Source organism: Tilletiopsis washingtonensis (genome assembly GCF_003144115.1).
Source record: "Tilletiopsis washingtonensis strain MCA 4186 unplaced genomic scaffold FA09scaffold_1, whole genome shotgun sequence".
Taxonomy (NCBI): Eukaryota; Fungi; Basidiomycota; class Exobasidiomycetes; order Entylomatales; genus Tilletiopsis; species Tilletiopsis washingtonensis.
The window spans coordinates 520,311-537,379 of NW_020311998.1; the positions used below are offsets into that span (position 1 = coordinate 520,311).

Genomic DNA, 17,069 nt, shown 5'->3' on the forward strand with positions numbered 1-17,069 from the left:
ATGCCAGCGCCGCACGCGTCGATCTGCAGCGCCCATCGCCGCATGCATCCCGCGTGGGCGCCGCCTCCGCCTCCGCCTTCCATGCTTCTCTCGGCGTGCGAGGCGGCGTGATCACTCGGCCATACCAGCCCCGTGCTGAGCCACACGCCGGCCAGCGCAGAGCAGCTTGCGGCAAGCCCCGGGAGTTGAAGACGCCGGGGGGGGGGGCCACAAACGAGCGAGGACGCCGCAGGCGTTGGCGAGGCGCGCAAGGGGACCGGGGTGCGGCGACAGAATTAAGAGTAGAATCCAGAATCTGGAGCTTCATGCTGCGGCGAGGCCGCAGCGCGCGGCGATCACCGCGCCAGGGGGTGCCAGGTTCGCCGCGGGCGTGAGCGAGGTTGTACGCTGCGCTGCATGCCATGCTGGGTGTTGGATGCTGTCGCTGCTGCACGCGCGTGCCACGTCGCACCTCGGGCCGCAGCGAGCCAAGCCCGAGACCGTCTCGCCGCCACGCACGGAGCTGCGACGGACCGCCAAGCAGCAGCGCGCGCAGGGACCGCAAGAGGCAGCACGCAGCATCCTCGCACGCCCGTCGGACCCGCAAAGGGGGGCTGCGCTCAGAGCGGATGCCTGCATCTGCCGCAGCCACACTTCATGGCGCTGCCGACACGTCGGAGCCGCGCGTGTGCTGGCAGTGGATCCGGGCGCCGGGCGGGCGGAGCGTTGGGGAGCGACGAGCACGCTTGCACGCATGCGTGGGCGCGATGGCGCGGCGCCTGGCGGAGCGCGGCGCCGGCGCTGCAGCTGGCGCTGCGCTCTGGCGTTGCGCACCTGCAGCATGAGCCTGTTGGGCCTTCGGTGCAGCAGCGGGGCGTGGGCAGTGCGCTGCTGCGGCTGCGGCTGGGCGTCGCATCAGGGCGATGGCCCGAGTTCCTGCAGCCGCAGCGCAGGCCACTCCGCCGCGCCCAGCACCAAGGCACACCGCAAGCGGCGCACGCGGAGCCGGCTGCGTGGCTGGCGCTGCATCGCCGCGCCCGCCGCGCGCCAAACGCGGCGCAGCGCCACGTCGCACGCGCGGCGGTACGCCGGGCCTCCCGCAGCGTGCAGTGCGTCGCTCGCTTCCTGTGGGAACAGAGGCGTCGGCCCGGCCCTGAGCGCCCGCCAGAGCTGCTCCACCAGGCCGACTCGTGCCACAGGGCGCAGCAAACCTTCCCACGTCGACTGCGATCGTCGTCGCAGCGCATTCCTCGCGGCGCCGTGCTGCTGGATGGCCCCCGGCTGGAGCTCGCCCGATCGCCGCGCCCAGCCCCTCGCACCGTGGGCAAGACGCACGGCCAGGCGCCAGCACACACCGCCGTTGGCACGCCGATCGAGCCTCGAGCAGTTCGCATTTGCGAGGGGTGCCTTTGTGGATCAACGGCGGCGTCCTCGGCGCCGGTGAGCTGCGCGAGCGGACACAGAGATCGAAGTTCGAAGGTGGTGCTGCCGTAGCTCGGCACCGCTGTGCGGCGCATGCGCTAGCTCTGCGGTCCTGCGTCCTACGTGGCTGCTGCGCTACTGCAGAGCGGCATGGTGTTGTTGGGTGGATATCTGCCGCCGAACTCGCAGCTCGAGCATGCGCATGGTGCCAGGCGGAATGGAGCTCGCCGCACAGAGGCGCCCTCCTGCTCGCGGCGACGTCGTCCACGCGCAGGCCCCTCGCGGTCCGCGATCGGCGTCACGCAGACGCAGCTCAGCTTCCGCCGAAGCGTGCAGGTTGCGCCGCAGCTCTTCGGCTAATTGAGCTGCACGATCTCGAAATTCGCAGCTTGGTGCCTTGGTTCGCTGCCGGGCGCTGCACCCTGCAAGGAGCTCAGAGATGGTGTCATGCGCGCCGGCGCGCTAGCCGGCGCAGGCGTCCGGGAGCGCCAAGACGCGCCGGCAGCCGGCCACCGTCGGCGAGGCGACAGCGAGCACGCGTGTTGCTCTCGCTCGCGCGCGCATGAGCGTGACCCTTGCAGGCCGACAGCGCTAGCGCTGGGAGCAGAGCCGGTACGATTCGCGCGTGCAGCGCAGCGCATGCAGCTGGGTGTGTAGCGGGGCGACGACGCTTCTTCCGCCCGCCGTACCGCCGATCGACGCCAAGGGTGCGCAAGCGGCACGCGGCGCAGCGTCCCAGGGCGCCGCCGAGGAGACGGCGGCGGCAGAGGGCGGCGGGAGCAGCGCCAGAAGGCCTGGTCGCCTCGCAGTCGGCGTGGATGCACGCACGTGCAGCACCGTCGCGCGTCCACATGGCGCGCTAGCCCAGCCTCACGCAGCCCGCAGAGGCCATTCGCATCCCGACGGGGAGAGAAAAAGACGAGCGAGCGCGAACCTGCGCTCTGCGGCGCTGGGCTGCATCGTGACCATGCGGCCTCGGAGATGAAATCGGAACGATCCAGGCAGCCGGCGTTGGGCACTCCTCGAGCAGGAACACAGCGCCGGCGAAGCTCCGCCCACGATGCGCTCCCACGTTCGGCACGGCATGCCGGACCCCGTGGCCTTCATGTTGCGCTCGCCGAAGGCTGGTGCTGGCTTCGCAAGGTCCGCGCTGCACCTGGGCCACCCTCAGGGCAGCACAGACGAGTCCCGTGGACGAGGCAGGCGCGTACAAACCGGGCGCAGGCGAAGGCCTAGATCTGCAGAAGCGCGGCAGTACGCGCCCTTGACATGCCCATGGCCGCGGCCTGCTCGAGGCACGCGCCCGTCAGATGCCGCGGGCTGCCCGCCGCCTCGCCGGCACCTCGTCGACGGCGCGCAGCGGTGCCGAGCGCCCCGGCATCGCCGGTGGAACCGACGATACAGCATGATGGCGCGGAGCTGGGTGCGTGGGTGCGCTGGGCTCGGGGCGCCGCTGCGGGCCCACGCAGACTCCGCCAGGCGGCGGCCAGGCGGGCTTCGCCGCCGCCGCCGCCGCAGCAGCAGCATGCAGCGTCCAGCAGCGCGAGCAGCAGCACAGCATGCAGCATGCAACACAGCCCAGAGCAGCGGCACGCCAAGGGTGCGTCTCGGGCGAGGCGACACCGCAGCCGCTGCGGCTGCCGCCTGCAGCGCGTTGCCTTGCTTCGAGCTCCGCCGCCGTTCGGCGCGGGCCACGCGCGCACTACGCGCGGCGTAGAAGCACAGCCGCAGCAGCAGTGGCTGAACGCACACCTTCGCTTCCCGGGCCCGCCGCCCTGCGCCGCAACGTCAGGGCCGCAGCCGCAGCCGCAGCAGCACCCAAAGCGCAGGGGCGCACCGCAACGCACGCCTGCATTCTGCGGACGACTCCGACGCATAGGCAGCTTTCGGCGCTCTCCCACGCCACGTTGCGCTCCTCGGCGCGCACTCACTGCAGGGCAACATCGGACTCATCTTGCATGGCGCGATGCGGATGCGGCACGATGTGCCCAACGTGCGCGCGGCGCGCCTCCTCCGACCTCCGGCTTGCTCTCTGCGCGCTGGCGGCCGGCAGCCCCTCGGTCGTCGTCCTCTGGCCCGAGCGGCTCGAGGACCCTGCGTGTCCCGTACGGGTCGCCTGCGCTGGCTTTGCTGGGCAAGTCAGGCGAGGGGCTGCAGAGGTGCGCCGCCGCCACTTTGAGGGGTCGCTCCCGCGTCTGCGCCACAGCGTTCAGCATGCAGCGCCGCAAGCTGCAGCCGTGCCTTAACGGCGTGGCAAGGATTCGGCCGCAACGATCGTGGAAGCAAGAGCATTCTGCCGCGGCGTCGGTCGATAGAGCGTGCGCCCGAGCGGCAAGATGGGGGGCGGATCCGAGCTGCTCAGCGCCGAGCGGCCGATGCTTGCTGCATGGTGGCTGCGGCTTTGCAGGCTGCGCCACCTCCTCGAGCGCCGTACTTGCCCTCGGAAACGCGCCGATGAGTCAGCCCAAAAGCCGTTGCGCGGCCGTTCGGACAGGAATAGCAACAGGAATGGACCCTGGAGGCCCTGCATGTCCCATAGCGTGTGCTTCGCGCCCGGCCGCGGCCCCGAGAGACGGGCCCAGGCGACTCTTGCGCGCCGTTGGCGAGGATGCAGGGTCGAGCAGCGGAGGTCGCGAGACATGCCTCGGAGGCGTAGCCCTGCGTCCCGAACAGTCGTGTGCCCTGCGCGCAAGCTTTCGCTGCCTTCACCCCTGACGCTCGAACGGCGCCGGCACTGGCCACTGCAGCGACGGGACACGGACGAGTTGAGCTTGCGGCCAGTGCGTTCACGGCGCCTGACTCACCATTGCATCTCCAAACTTGCGCATCTCCTCGCGCACGTCAACTCCGTTCTCGAGATCGTCATTCAGCTGAGTACAGCGTTGCATCAGCCGCTGCAGGGCCCATATGCAGGGGCTCTGCGGAGGCTTACGCAGAGGAATGCCAGCCGTTCGTGTTTCAAGAGCTCCAGGGTGCTTCTGGCCTGCTCCACGCTCTCCATACGTACGAGTCTTGTTGGCGAGTCTCCAATGACTGTAGCCGCCGCATGAGCGTCGTTCCCGCTGCTCTTCGTCGCGAGTCTCACCGTAAGTGTAGCGCTGCAGCAGCCGCATGGCAAAGTCTCGCTGGGAACGACCGGCCCAGCCGGTCGCGTTCGCTACCGAATCCGCGGCAAACAGTGCAGCCTGCTCGGTCGAGCGGACCCGACGCATCTGCGGCAGATGCGCAACGCTAGGCTGCCGATCTGTGCCTGCGCCGGGAAAGCGTTGCTCTGGCGCTGGCAGGAAGGCCTCGAGGCCAAGCTGCCCGCTTCTCTGCACCAAGTGTGTGACGACTGGGCTGGGCGTCAGTCTGCGTCCCGCGACGAGCCCCTGGCGGTACGCACGACAGTCTCCGCAGTGCGGAGAGCCAAAGGCGAAGCGCTGAAAGAGCACTGTTGCGCTCACGGACGCAGGAAGGGTCCCGTCGTGCGGCAAGTCCATGCAGTGGCTCAAGTCGAGACTGCAAGGAGACCGCTTTGCCTGAGGATCGAAGCGCCATTCCTTCCGCGGCTTCGTCGCAGCGTCGCGAACGTAGTCGGGCCAGGGCTCTGGCCAGGGGGCAGCCACCGCTGTGCGCATGCTTGCCGTCGAGAGCGGCGTGCGCTCCTGAAAGAATGGCTAGCAGTCGTTGGGTGAGCTGGCTGGCGAACACTTGCAGCCACGATCCGGCCAGTACACACCGTAAGTCGCGTGAAGGGATAGCCGTCGTTCGACGAGAACTGAATCACTGTTGCCAGTGGATCCTCGCCGAGGCCCGCACTGCGGACCAGCGTCGCATAGCGGCTGCCCGCGAGCGTGCTGCGCCAGGGAAAGCGGACATCGACGCGCAGTCGCCGGTCCTCAACCTTGAGGGCACGCGGAATGATCCTCGAAGTGGGTGCGCCCATCTGTGCCAGTGCCGAGCGCAGCTCGCTTGCATCTAGGAGGCCATCACCGTTGATGTCCAATCGTAGGACCAAGAAGGACCACTGTACATGCGTGAGTCACCACAGAGGGCAAGGATAGCCGCAATACTGACCAGCAGGGCTTGCCGATGCAGCTCGATGAGGGCGTGATGGTGCAGATGCTGGATGGCGATGTTGGCGTCCCGCGACAGCTGGCGGAAGCGGCTCAGTCCCAGCCGCTCAAATTCTTCTCCCCACGTCAAGCGCAGCTCCGCCAGCATTGGCGTCAGGAAGATGCGCTGCGTGTGTGAGACCCACGGTCGGATGCTCGTGCCGAAGCGCTCGTCGAGCAGCCAGCCGGCATACTGCAGGCCAGGCCATTCGCCTGTCTGGCCGGAGCCGGGATACTGGACGCCTCCGACACCCAGCTGAGGCTGAAAGCGCAGCACCGGTCCGAAGAGCGGCGTCGATATGTCGCTGAGGCGCATGGGCGTCATAACGAACATGTCGTCGCTGCCGAGCTGGTGAGCAAGGTGCATCCCAACGAAGATTCTGACTCACTTGGCGTAGAGCTACGACGGGCACAGGTCAGTGGTACATCACGACTTGGCTGGAGCGAGCCTGCTCACCAGCTGCTCGCTTGTTCCTTGGTGTCGCCCTAGCATGGCCTCGACAGCTTGTGAGTTGAAAGTGGGCAGCGCTTCGCGGCGCCATGCAGCCCGCTCGTCTTGCGCGATACTTCCGAGAGCTTTCGACGGCGGATAGAAGAGCTGAGAGTCTGGTTGCATGTATGAGCACCATGGCCTCGCTCGCGTCGCACGCTGGTCTCACCATGCATCAGCCTGACCTTGCAGTCAGAAGTAGGCTGCGCACATGTGAGCGAGCTGTTGATGTCCAGCCAGGCAGGCAGCTGGCCCTCTCTGACTTCGCCGTTCTCGAGCACGAAGCGATGCGTCGGCTGGCCGGCGTCGGCCTCGCTCGGAAGAACCGAATTTGCGGCCGCGGCGGGCTGCTCGACACCGACGAGCTCAGCCGGCTGCTCCTGGGCGGGCGCTGCGAAGTCGGGCATGACGATGTGGATCGCGCCGAGATCGAGCAGGTGCTGATGTGCTGAGCGGACGGCATAGCGCAGCTCGTCGTTGTCGCGATATCGGTTCTCGGTGTCCTCCACGCGCAGCTTCTCCGTCGAGGAGGCCGCCGCTGTCGCTACGCTCGCCACCTCGTCCGTCTCTGTCCGCCACTGCTCCCAGTGACCCGTCGGGCGCAGAACATGTAGTCGTCTCGCCGCACGGTGCCGAGGATCGCTGCCGTTGACGGCCGTGAAGAGCACGTCGTGTTGTCGCCCCAAGCGGCGCGCGGCATCGAGCGCGGCGTCTCCTGCAGAAGGCGCCTCCGCGGCCCAGCTGAGCTCGCGGCACGCCTCGCCGCGTGCCACCCATGCCTCGAGGCAGCCGTCCAGCAGCAGCGGGGCATGTATGCGCATCTCTGGCAGCTGTTCGCGCTCACCAGAGATTTGTTTGAGCGCAATTGACGGCGCATGCCACAGCCCGGTGTCTTGGGCTGGCAAGACATCGGGAAGCGGCGGCGGAGTTTGCTGATTTGACGCGTCGTTGGGCGTGACATCGGGCGCCGGCCGGCGCATCCGCTGCTCAGCGCCGCCTGGCTGATCATCTGCGGGCGTGTTTCTGCGCAATATCTGCAGAGACGTGGCCAGAAGGCAGGCGAACAGAAGCACGGCGATGAGACGGGAGCGTCGTGGCAGCCGGGCGCCGACGGCTGCCTGCTTGGAGGTACTCGGCAGCATGCTGCACCTCGAGGCGCGCGCAAGACCGCGCCGGTCTCTGTGTGCCACCACACGCCGTGGCCGAGGCGAAGGAGCTCCGTGCTCCTCAGCTGCAGGCGAGAAGAGGGGTGTGGCGGTCATGGAGCAGAAGGCAGCTCGACGTCTCCGGGCCTGCGCTGCTGATGAGGCGCTGTGTGCCAAGAGGGGCAGGGCCTCGGCACAGGGTGCACTGGCCGCTGTCACGTGCGCGGGGTGGAGGCGGGCTGGCGGGGGCAGGCCGCCTGTGTGCGCGCGCGCATTCTATTTCTTCCTGCTGGCCGTGCGCAGACACGCACGAAGCACAGCCTCTGCCGAGCAGCGGCAGCACCAGCCACCTTCTCCACCCTCACGCTCCACTGCACACCATGTTCAAGAAGCCGCCGACGATCAAGCCGTCGACGCTGCTGCGCTCGTCGAACCGGCGCGCCCTCATCGCGCAGCTGCAGAGCCAGTACCCGGCCTTTGCCGCCGCCCCGCCCGAGCTCGTCCTCGCCCTCGTGCCCGAGACGATCCGCAACGGCAATGCCAGCACGAGCGCCGAGGACAAGGCCGTCATCTACACCGACGACAACGGGCGCCCGCTCTGGTTCGAGGTCGGCAACACCGCCGGCAAGGGCGCCGAGAAGGCGGGCAAGGGCAAGGGGCAGGCCAAGGTCGAGGTGATCCCGACGAGTGAGTCGAGCGTGAGCAGTCCACGCGTCGCATGCTCACCGCCGCCGCAGTCTACGCACTCTGGCTGCTGCCGACGCTGCTGCCGCGCATCCCGACCGAGGCCAAGCTGCTGGCGTCGCCCGACTCGGCGCTCATGTCCGGCTCGTCGCTCATGGTGCCCGGCCTGCTACCGCCGCCCAACACGTACCCCGAGTCGTCGGGTCCGCCGCCCAAGACCAACGACTTCATCGCCATCACCGCGCCCGACTCGGACGTGCCGCTCGTCGTGGGCCGCGCCGAGATGGACGTCGCGGAGATGGTGACGCGTCGCGCGCAGGGCGAGAAGGGCAAGGCGATCCGCATCCTCCACACCTACTGGGACGAGCTGTGGACGATGGGCGGCAAGGGCGCGCCGCCAGGGCAGGACGCGCTGCCCGACATGGCGTCGCTGAGCGTGCAGGACGGCGACGCGCCGGCTGCCGAGGCCGCCGAGCCTGCTGCCGAGACGGTGGCGCAGCCGGACACCGCCGCCGACATCCTTGCCGACCTGCTGAGCGGCGACGGCGACGCCGCGCCGGAAGCAGCGTCGTCTGCCACACTAGAGACGGAGGAGGTGGACGCGCTCCTGACGCTCGCGCTGCTTAGCGCCATCAAGCTCAGCCCGCCGGAGGAGCTGCCGGTCGACGCCAGCACGTTCTACTCGAGCCATGTCCTCCCGAACCGGCCGGCCACCTGGCCGCCGGCGCCGCGGGAAGAGGGCGCTGAGGCGTCGTGGACGGGTGTCAACGCCAAGCGCGATCGCATCCCTGTCGGTGCGGACGCCGATGTGCGGAAGAGCTCGGCGAAGAAGCTGGCCAAGTGGATCAAGAACGCGTGAGTGCTGCGGGCCTATGCTGCTCACTGCACGCTGACAATAGCGCGTCTGGCAGCGAGCGAGACGGCCTGGTCAAGACCAAGGATGTCAAGGGCAAGGTCTTCATTCACGAGCTCATGACGGGCCACGCCGAGTGAGTCCGGCGCGTCGAAGTGATCGGTGCGATTTTCTGACCGCAGGTCCACAGCGTGCAATCGTTCGTGCCGTTCCACACGATGGTCTCGGTCTCTGAGGCGGCCGCGGATGCAGCTGCAGACGCCGCAGATGCAGAGAAGGCGTCCGCCCAGGCGACCGGCGACGCCGCTGGTGCGTCGGACGAAGGCAGCAGCGGACAGCTGCGCACCGTCGTGGAGCGCTTCTGGCTGCCGGCCAACCAGGGCGTCAAGCTCTTCCAGGGCGCTGGCTACCCGTGAGTGCGCCGCAGCATGAGCTACGTCGCAGTGCTGACATGTACGCTAGCACGTCGGTGCCGAGCTCGCGGCCGACGATCCGTGCCATGCTCAACGACTACGTGACGAAGAACCAGCTGCAGGACGGCCGGCAAAAGACGCACGTGCGGCTCAACGACACGATCCTCGTCAGCGCCCTGTTCCCCAAGGTAGCCTCGGCGGACGTGCCGGGCACGATGCCGCGCGACGCGCTCGTCGACAAGCTCATCGCCGTGTCGTGCCAGGAGCACCACCGCGTGAGCCGGCTGAAGCCGGCGCGTGCGCTGCGTGCCGAGAAGATCAACCTCGAGGGCGGCGCCGACATGGAGCTCGAGGCGGGCGAGGTGCGCGGCCCGATGCGCAAGGGCGGCCCGTCGCCGATCCACATCGAGGTGAAGCAGCGGCAGGGCAAGAAGGTCGTCACGCTCGTCACGGGCCTCGAGAGCTTCGGCATCGAGCCCAAGGACCTCGCCGGCGAGTGCAAGCGCAAGATGGGTGCCAGCAGCAGCGGTGAGTGGCCTTCGCCGTCGAGAATGGCGCATTCGCTGACACGCGCTTCTCAGTCACGCCGCTGCCCACGAGCTCGGCAAAGAACCCGCTCTTCGAGGTGCTCATTCAGGGCGACCAGCGCAAGGGCCTCGGCGAGATCCTGACGGGCACGCATGGCATCGAGTCGCGGCTCATCAAGATCGAGGAGGGCAAGGCGAAGAAGTGAGGCCGGGCGCAATAGAATGACACCTGTGCGGCCCCTTTAAGAACACGCGTGATGTTGGTGCTGGAGCGTTTCATTGAGCATACGCAGGAGCAGCCTTGGCGTGGAGGGTGTAGGGGTTTGGTTGGGGGAGTGGAGGCAGACTGAGGGCACCAGCCCGACGCAAGAGCGCGTCTGCCGTTCCGAGCTCGCGCGCTAGCGAAGGAGCACGCGAGGGAGAGGGCAAACAGGGAAGAGACACTGGGCAGATCCGACGACGCAGGCAACGGGCGGGCAGCACGGGAAAGGTGCTGCTGCGCACGGTACGCTTACGACGGCGGGGCACCAGCGCCACGGCCGACGCCGCCGAAGCGCGGGCGGTAGTCTCCCGGAGCACCCTGCTCCTTCTTGCGGTACTCGCGGTCGCCGCCGTCGCGGTCGCCGCGGGGCGCGCGGTAGGCGCCGCCCTCGCGCGCACCGCCCATGGGGCGCTGCGGGCGGGCCGGGCGCTTGTGCGTGGCCGGCACGATCTCGGCGGGGAGGTGGAGGTACTCGCGGAGGTACTCGAGGCCCTGTGCGGTGCGTCAGCGCTGTGTGCGGGTGACGATCGCCAGCTGCGGCAGGGCACGCCATGCTGCCTCCTGCCTGCCTGTCTCTCCACAGCTTCATCGCACCTGTTCCTCCACCTCTCCGTCGCCGTCGCCTCGCCAGCCTACACCCGCCTCGCTCCACATCACCGCCCGCTACTCACCTCGTCGGTGAGGGTGTAGAAGTACCACTGCCAGCTGAACTGGGTGTGCACGAAGCCGCGGCTCGTGAGGCTCTGGGCAGCCTTGATGACCTGCAGGTTGGGGATCTCAAGCTCCGGGTGCTGCACCTCGAAGTCCTTGGGCGCGACCATGACGCCCTCCTTGAAGAGGGAGGCGTAGATGGCGCGGCGGTTCTCCTTGGGGATGATCACTGCAGAGGGAGCGTGAGGAGCTGCGCTGGACACCAGGGACGATCCGGCAGCGGCGCACGCCCGAGCAGCCCAGCTGCGGCCACCCAGCTGCGGCCGCACAGCATGTGTTCCCTCTGGCAGCGGATGTGCGACTCACTCTTGAGGGGCTTACGGTGACTGGCGGGACCGGGAAGAGGATGGTGTGGTGGGATCGAGGCGGACGTGCGCCCGCCGCGGCATCTTCGCGCCGCGCTCGCCGCCGCCCGACGTCAGCCAGCGGCGGCAGCGCTGCGGCAGGGGCAGGGGGAGACAGCCAGGCGCGCGCGCAGCAGACGCGCTCGGCCGAGGCGCGCAGTCCGCGTGCGCGACTCCGCCACGTGCGCCCGTCAGCTCAGCGCAGAGAGCAGCGGCCGCGGCGCGGCTGCCAGCCACGGCGCGCCGCTGCTAGGCGGCCGCTGCGCGCCAGGCGCGTGCCGCCGCCGCCGTCGCCTCTGCCCGCTCCCACCACCATCCACGCTCTCCCTCCTCGCTCCCTGTTCGTATTTCGCTCCGTGCCGCGCATTCTCTTGCTGCTGGGACATACATGCTGCCGCTGCACCGTTGCTGCATCGACGCCTCGTCTTGCGGCCGCACCGTGTCGAGGAGAGCTGCGCAGTCGATGTTGGTGGCGTAGGACAGCGCACGCCGCCACCTGAGGCTGCGCATGCTGGGCGCATGCCTGCGCTCGTTCGGCCTGCGATCGAGCTGCTGAGCTTGGCGAAGCCATGTGCGATTGCCAGGAGCGAGGGGCACGCCAGCTCGAGGCCATGCTGGTGGCGCCTGCAGCGTCGTAAAGGACGCTCGCCGGGCGGGGCGACAGGACACATGGCAGAGGTCCGCCTGGCACGGCGGATCCGATGGTGCAGCGGTGGGGTGCAGCTGGACTTTCGACGGCCAGGCGGTGCCGGTGCAGTGGCGTGGTGTCCCGCAGCAGAGGGTTCGTCCACCAGTCGAGATCTGCATGCTGACCGCGTCTTCGCCACGCAGCAAGACCCCTTTGAAAGCTATACATCATGGGCAAGGTTCACGGCTCCCTCGCGCGTGCCGGTAAGGTCAAGTCGCAGTGCCCCAAGGGTGAGTGGCGGCAGTGACAGCGACGTGGCAGGGGTACGTGTCTCACGCCCGCACGCCTCGCAGTCGAGAAGGCCGAGAAGCCGAAGCAGCCCAAGGGCCGTGCCCACAAGCGGCACCTGTACAACCGCCGCTTCGTCAACGTCGTCATCGGCCCCGGCGGCAAGCGGCGCGCCAACGCCCAGGGCGTGAGTTGAACCCTGGCGGCCACGGTCGCTTTGCGGCATTGCTCACACCCCGTCCCGCACAGGTCTAAGTCCCTGGTCGCTTGACTGCGCTCTCTCTTTGCTGGCCACGCGCGTGTCATCCCATCGAACGCCGTGCCATGTACAGTCTGCTCGCCCAAAAGCATCTTTGATCGACCCTTCTCTCCCGTGCCAGCAGCGGGTGCTTTGTTCACTGGTGGCATTGCTATGGGCGTGCGGCCTCTGTGGGGCGGGCTGGTGGCGCGGCCGTGCGGTCGCCGTCGAAGCTCTTGAGGTATGCGGCCCACAGCTCCTCCACCGTCTGGCCGTTGCACAGCGTGCGGAAGGCGGCGCCGTTGTCCCACTCGGCCGTGGCGAAGGCGGCGTTGAGGCCTGGCACGAGGCGTGGCTCGCCAACGTGGTCGGAGACCCAGACGAGGAAGTATGCTGCGGTTGGGATGTCAGAGACGCAGCAGCTACTCAGCACAGCACACTCGCCTGTCTTCTCGTAGCCCGCGTCCCAGCTGCGCATTGTCAGTCAGCGCAGTTCGCCGGTGTGCCGACAGGCTGCTCACGATGGGCCAGGCGTGCGTGCCCAGTGCGGCGGCGCCAGACCGCACTTGAGCCTGACCCAGTCGGCAATGCCCTCGATGAGGCCACCGGGCACGGTGCCGCGTCCATCGTGCTGTTGAGTCAGGGGTCGTCAGCGAAGCTCACTTCCACAGCAGGCGTCCGACCGCTCACTTGCAGCACATGCACCATCTGAGTCGCAGGTGTAAGCGCCCACTCGAAGACAGTGCACCGCCTGCACTTGCCTCATGCCACAGCACACCCTTGATCTCGTGCAGCGCCGCGTCGTCCGAGGCGTGGCAGCGGGCGATGTGGCCTGCAGCAAGGTGAATCTGCGTGGTACCCCGTCAGCCACTGCCCGTACTGCCAGGCGAGCAGCATGCTGACCTGCTTGTGGTCGTCCTGCCCCGCCGCGCCGGCCGTGTGCGCCACGCCGTCCATGGGCCGCACGACGAGCGTCAGGCAGGTCACCTGCGTTTGCCGTGAGCCAACGACAGCGTCTGAGAGGCCTGTGCGCAGCGCACCTTGCGGCATGCCGGTGCCTCGGGTGCGTCGTAGCGCAATGCCCGCCACACCTCCTCGAGGCACTGGCGCAGGCTGAGGTGCGCCTGCATGCTGCGCGCAAAGCGCTCCACGCCCGCGTCGTCGAGCGAGTGCAGCTGCAGGCTCAGCGTCGGCGCCGGGCAGACATGGCTGCTTTGCTCCTCTGCTGTGTCGAGCGGCGGCATTTTGAGGGTGCCTGCGTTGGCGCAGATGCTGTAGAGCGGACGACGGAGCGGCCGGGTGGGCCCATGCACCCTGAGCGGGAGGTGCGGGTCTGATGACGTCTCGTGGGCGCGGCGGGTGTTGGTCCCACGCCCACGGCGGCGGCGCAGCGGGCGGCGCCGCACGTGAGGCGACGCGGCGACGCGTAGAGTGCGGCGCGCGGCGCGGTGTGCTTCAGGCGTTGGACTGGCGGCCCGGTGGCGTGCCACCACCACCATCCCTGTGCGACCCCGTGCCCACACCCACCGCACCCGCCACCGCCACCCGCGCCGCCGCGCACGATGCGCAAGAGCGTCATCCTCGCTGCGCTGCAGCCCAAGGCCGAGGGCGAGGGCAGGGCCTCGCCCGCGCCCAAGAACGGCGCCGACTGGGCGCGCTCCGTCACCGGCGGCGGCTTCGGCCCGCTGCTGGGCCGCAAGCCGTTCAAGGCGCCGCTGCCCGCCGGTCGCCGCAGCGCCAAGGGTGCCGCCGCCGAGGACCTCTCCGGCGGCCGCAAGCGCAAGCGCGTCAACTACACCGGCATGGGCGGCGGCGAGGACGACGGCGACGGCGACGCGGCCGAGAGCTCGGACGCAGAGGAGGCCGTGGCGAAGAAGCCCAAGGGCAAGCCGGGCGTGTTCGGCAAGGACGGCAAGATGACGAGTCTGGAGGGCGTGTACAAGGGCATCGACGCGCGCGGCGTCTCGCTCAACGTCGACAACCGCAAGTGGCAGGTCTTCAAGCCCAAGGACGGCGCCATCAAGCGCCGCTTCAACGTGCCGGTGATGCGCGCCAAGGACGGCGCCATCATCGAGACGCGCATGAGCGGCGCGTCGCTCGGCACGCGCAAGCCCATCGAGATCCCGCCGCGCCCGCTGCACGACCCGATGGGCGAGCATGCCATCGTGCTCTTCGACCCGACGGTCGACGACGTCGAGGCCGAGCGCGAGAAGGAGCGGCTGCGCCGCGAGCGCCTCGCGGCGGATGCGCTCGCCAAGGCGGAGGGCGGCGTGGAGCCGGAGAAGCCGGCGGGGCCGACGCCGCACAAGAGCCTGGCGGAGCTGCTGGGCCTGCGCAGCAAGGACGACAAGAAGAAGGTCGTGGAGAAGGTGCCGGTGGTGATCGATCCGCGTCTGGGCAAGGTGCTCCGACCGCATCAGGTCGAGGGAGTCAAGGTGAGTCATGCTCGTGGCGTCTTGCGTCGCCGGCAGCGTCGAGCTCCTGCTGACGCCGTGCGGCAGTTCCTGTACCGCTGCGCGACGTCGCTCATGGATGAGCACGCACAAGGGTGAGTCGCTGTTGTCGCCAGCGCTCAGATTCGCCGTGCTCACGCTCGTGCGCAGCTCGATCATGGCCGACGAGATGGGCCTGGGCAAGACGCTGCAGTGCATCGCGCTCATGTGGACGCTGCTCAAGCAGTCGCCGATCCCAAACAAGCCGACGATCGACAAGTGCATCATCGCGTGTCCTTCCAGTCTCGTGCGCAACTGGGCTAACGAGCTGGGTGCGTGCTTGTCTCGCAGCGAGTGTATGTGCGCAGCTCACACGCATATATGCTGCAGTGAAGTGGCTTGGCACAGCCGCGCCCGGCGCGTTCGCGCTTGATGGCAAGTTGTCGAAAGACGAGATGGTGCTCGCTGTTCGCCGCTGGGCAGACGCGAAGGGACGAGGCATCGTGCAGCCAGGTGCGTGGCGGCCGGCGCGCATACTCGCAGGTGAGGCTGACACGCATCACAGTGATGATCGTCTCATACGAGACGCTGCGCAACATCGCTCCCGAGCTGGCGAATTGCGAGGTCGGCTTGCTGCTGTGCGATGAGGGACACAGACTGAAGAACGCAGGTGCGTCATCACGATGCCCGCACCGACTCTTCAGACGCTAATTCCGGCCCTGCAGAGTCCTTGACCTATGTCGCGCTGGACAAGATCCCTGTCAAGCGCCGTGTCGTGCTCACGGGTACACCAGTGCAGGTGAGCGCTAGTCTCAGTCGCACTTGTGACCTCCGCTGACGCCGCGAGGTTGCAGAACGACCTCACAGAATACTTCTCGCTGGTCAAGTTCGCCAATCCCGACCTGCTCGGCGGCCGTCTGGAGTTCCGCAAGGCATTCGAGATTCCTATCCTCAAGGGCCGCGACTCGAACGCGTCCGAGAAGGAGCAGCAGGTCGGCATCGCCAAGCTCGGCGAGCTGTCCGCCATCGTGAGCAAGTTCATCATCCGGCGCACGAATGACCTGCTCTCGAAGTACCGTGAGTGCAGCTGTGATCAGCAGGCGAGCGCACGACTGAGCACCACTCTGCGCGCCAGTGCCCGTCAAGCACGAGCACGTCGTATTCTGCAAGATGTCGCCGCTGCAGCTCGCCTTGTACCAGCTCTTTGTTAAGTCGCCCGAGACGCAGAAGCTGCTGCGCGGCAAGGGCTCGCAGCCGCTCAAGGCCATCTCGATCCTGCGCAAGCTCTGCAACCACCCGGACCTGCTGAACCTGCCCGACGACCTGGCCGGCTGCGAGCGCCTGCTGCCGAGCGACTACACGCCGCACGACCGCCGCAACGTGCACGCGGAGCACAGCGGCAAGATGGTCGTGCTCGAGCGCTTCCTGCAGCAGATGCGCAAGACGAGCAACGACAAGATCGTCCTCATCTCGAACTTCACGCAGACGCTCGACATCTTCGAGAAGATGTGCCGCCTGAATCGCTGGGGCTCGTTCCGCCTCGACGGCACGATGGCCATCAACAAGCGCCAGAAGCTCGTCGACCGCTTCAACGACCCCGAGGGCGCCGAGTTCGTCTTCCTGCTCAGCTCAAAGGCCGGTGGATGCGGTCTCAATCTCATCGGCGCAAATCGTCTCGTGCTGTTCGATCCTGGTGCGTGCCGCGTTCGCCCAGCGCGTGCCTAGCTGATCACATTCTCCCTTCAGACTGGAACCCGGCCTCCGACCAGCAGGCGCTCGCGCGTGTCTGGCGTGACGGACAGAAGAAGTCTTGTGAGTGGCGCGAAAGGTGTCTGTGCAACCTGCGGCTGACCGGCTGCGTCCGCAGGCTTCGTGTACCGCTTCATCGCGACTGGCAGCGTGGAAGAGAAGATCCTGCAGCGGTGAGTTGCTCGATGCCTGCCTCGTCTAGCCAGCGCTCACTCATCTCCAACAGCCAATCGCACAAGCAGTCGCTGTCGTCGTGCATCATCGACGGTCAGGAGGACGCCGACCGGCACTTTTCGCGCGACGACCTGCGTGCGCTCTTCGAGTTCAAGCAAGACACGCAGTGCGACACGCATGACACGTACAAGTGCAAGCGCTGCAAGAACGGCCGCCAGAACGTCAAGGCGCCCGCCATGCTGTACGGCGACACGGCCACGTGAGTGTGATGCGCTACCTGCTAGCAGCGCAAGAGACTGACGCCTCGATCAGCTGGAACCATTACCAGAACGAGGAGCTGCACAACCTCCACGACGACCTGCTCCGCAGCGAGAAGGTGCACGACGAGGTGAGTCTGCTGCGCATGCTGCGCCCTGCCATGTGCTGACCCTCCTGCACAGGTCTCGATGTGCTTCCAATACGTCAGCCACTAGTCTCCGCCGCTCTCTCCATGTCTCCTCGCACACGTCCCGTCCCCACCGCAAGGCTCCGCTACACCACACATACTGCCCGTCGCATCCTCCACGTCACACGCCAGTCACTTGCCCATGTATCAATGAGACCCGCATCTGCTCACAGCGTCAGACTTGCGAG

General features: G+C 67.9%; 7 protein-coding genes across 7 annotated transcripts; 4 read left to right on the forward strand and 3 right to left on the reverse strand.

Moving 5' to 3' along the window:
- Window positions 1-253: 253 nt before the first annotated feature.
- On the forward strand, window positions 254-1,659 carry FA09DRAFT_7147 (hypothetical protein). The gene has a single exon (XM_025745795.1). The coding sequence runs from the start codon at window positions 397-399 to the stop codon at window positions 1,471-1,473; it is 1,077 nt and encodes a 358-aa protein (XP_025601516.1). The 5' UTR covers window positions 254-396; the 3' UTR covers window positions 1,474-1,659.
- A 2,447-nt stretch (window positions 1,660-4,106) lies between these two features.
- FA09DRAFT_335868 (hypothetical protein) lies at window positions 4,107-6,809 on the reverse strand (the record flags this gene model as incomplete). Its single annotated transcript, XM_025743808.1, has 10 exons — window positions 4,107-4,142; window positions 4,206-4,271; window positions 4,409-4,434; window positions 4,487-4,735; window positions 4,787-5,060; window positions 5,123-5,410; window positions 5,461-5,839; window positions 5,888-5,898; window positions 5,956-6,104; window positions 6,158-6,809. The coding sequence occupies 10 exons, from the start codon at window positions 6,807-6,809 to the stop codon at window positions 4,107-4,109; spliced, it is 2,130 nt and encodes a 709-aa protein (XP_025601517.1).
- Window positions 6,810-7,513: 704 nt separating this feature from the next.
- Window positions 7,514-9,816, forward strand: FA09DRAFT_335869 (hypothetical protein; the record flags this gene model as incomplete). The annotated part of the gene is made up of 6 exons (XM_025743809.1): window positions 7,514-7,820; window positions 7,871-8,672; window positions 8,729-8,806; window positions 8,861-9,082; window positions 9,133-9,611; window positions 9,665-9,816. 6 exons carry the CDS (start codon window positions 7,514-7,516, stop codon window positions 9,814-9,816), a joined length of 2,040 nt encoding a protein of 679 aa, XP_025601518.1.
- Window positions 9,817-10,121: 305 nt separating this feature from the next.
- On the reverse strand, window positions 10,122-11,317 carry FA09DRAFT_333048 (putative 40S ribosomal protein S10; the record flags this gene model as incomplete). The annotated part of the gene is made up of 3 exons (XM_025743670.1): window positions 10,122-10,364; window positions 10,544-10,738; window positions 11,303-11,317. The coding sequence occupies 3 exons, from the start codon at window positions 11,315-11,317 to the stop codon at window positions 10,122-10,124; spliced, it is 453 nt and encodes a 150-aa protein (XP_025601519.1).
- A 467-nt stretch (window positions 11,318-11,784) lies between these two features.
- Window positions 11,785-12,114, forward strand: FA09DRAFT_335871 (ribosomal protein S30; the record flags this gene model as incomplete). The annotated part of the gene is made up of 3 exons (XM_025743810.1): window positions 11,785-11,845; window positions 11,909-12,030; window positions 12,100-12,114. The coding sequence occupies 3 exons, from the start codon at window positions 11,785-11,787 to the stop codon at window positions 12,112-12,114; spliced, it is 198 nt and encodes a 65-aa protein (XP_025601520.1).
- A 90-nt stretch (window positions 12,115-12,204) lies between these two features.
- Window positions 12,205-13,415, reverse strand: FA09DRAFT_357837 (plant basic secretory protein). Its single transcript, XM_025744878.1, has 7 exons — window positions 13,122-13,415; window positions 12,985-13,068; window positions 12,843-12,929; window positions 12,772-12,789; window positions 12,603-12,712; window positions 12,520-12,551; window positions 12,205-12,474 (listed from the first exon to the last, which is right to left on the reverse strand). Exons 1-7 carry the CDS (start codon window positions 13,323-13,325, stop codon window positions 12,254-12,256), a joined length of 756 nt encoding a protein of 251 aa, XP_025601521.1. The 5' UTR covers window positions 13,326-13,415; the 3' UTR covers window positions 12,205-12,253.
- Window positions 13,416-13,584: 169 nt separating this feature from the next.
- On the forward strand, window positions 13,585-17,052 carry FA09DRAFT_313945 (putative RAD54-DNA-dependent ATPase of the Snf2p family). The gene is made up of 13 exons (XM_025740745.1): window positions 13,585-14,516; window positions 14,583-14,629; window positions 14,685-14,845; window positions 14,904-15,026; window positions 15,079-15,183; window positions 15,239-15,312; window positions 15,368-15,590; window positions 15,649-16,206; window positions 16,260-16,325; window positions 16,381-16,435; window positions 16,489-16,695; window positions 16,749-16,824; window positions 16,877-17,052. The coding sequence occupies exons 1-13, from the start codon at window positions 13,644-13,646 to the stop codon at window positions 16,907-16,909; spliced, it is 2,601 nt and encodes an 866-aa protein (XP_025601522.1). The 5' UTR covers window positions 13,585-13,643; the 3' UTR covers window positions 16,910-17,052.
- Window positions 17,053-17,069: the final 17 nt, after the last annotated feature.

Bases quoted from the DNA above. Each gene is read 5' to 3' on its own strand.
- FA09DRAFT_313945 (XM_025740745.1), top strand. From the start codon at position 13,644: ATGCGCAAGAGCGTCATCCTCGCTGCGCTGCAGCCCAAGGCCGAGGGC. The intron at 15,027-15,078 runs GTGCGTGGCGGC...CACGCATCACAG, and splicing joins ACGAGGCATCGTGCAGCCAG to TGATGATCGTCTCATACGAG. The intron at 16,326-16,380 runs GTGAGTGGCGCG...CTGCGTCCGCAG, and splicing joins TGACGGACAGAAGAAGTCTT to GCTTCGTGTACCGCTTCATC.
- FA09DRAFT_357837 (XM_025744878.1), bottom strand. From the start codon at position 13,325: ATGCCGCCGCTCGACACAGCAGAGGAGCAAAGCAGCCATGTCTGCCCG. The intron at 12,552-12,602 runs GTGAGCAGCCTG...GACAATGCGCAG, and splicing joins GCACGCACGCCTGGCCCATC to CTGGGACGCGGGCTACGAGA. The intron at 12,475-12,519 runs GTGCTGTGCTGA...TCCCAACCGCAG, and splicing joins CTACGAGAAGACAGGCGAGT to CATACTTCCTCGTCTGGGTC.
- FA09DRAFT_7147 (XM_025745795.1), top strand. From the start codon at position 397: ATGCCATGCTGGGTGTTGGATGCTGTCGCTGCTGCACGCGCGTGCCAC.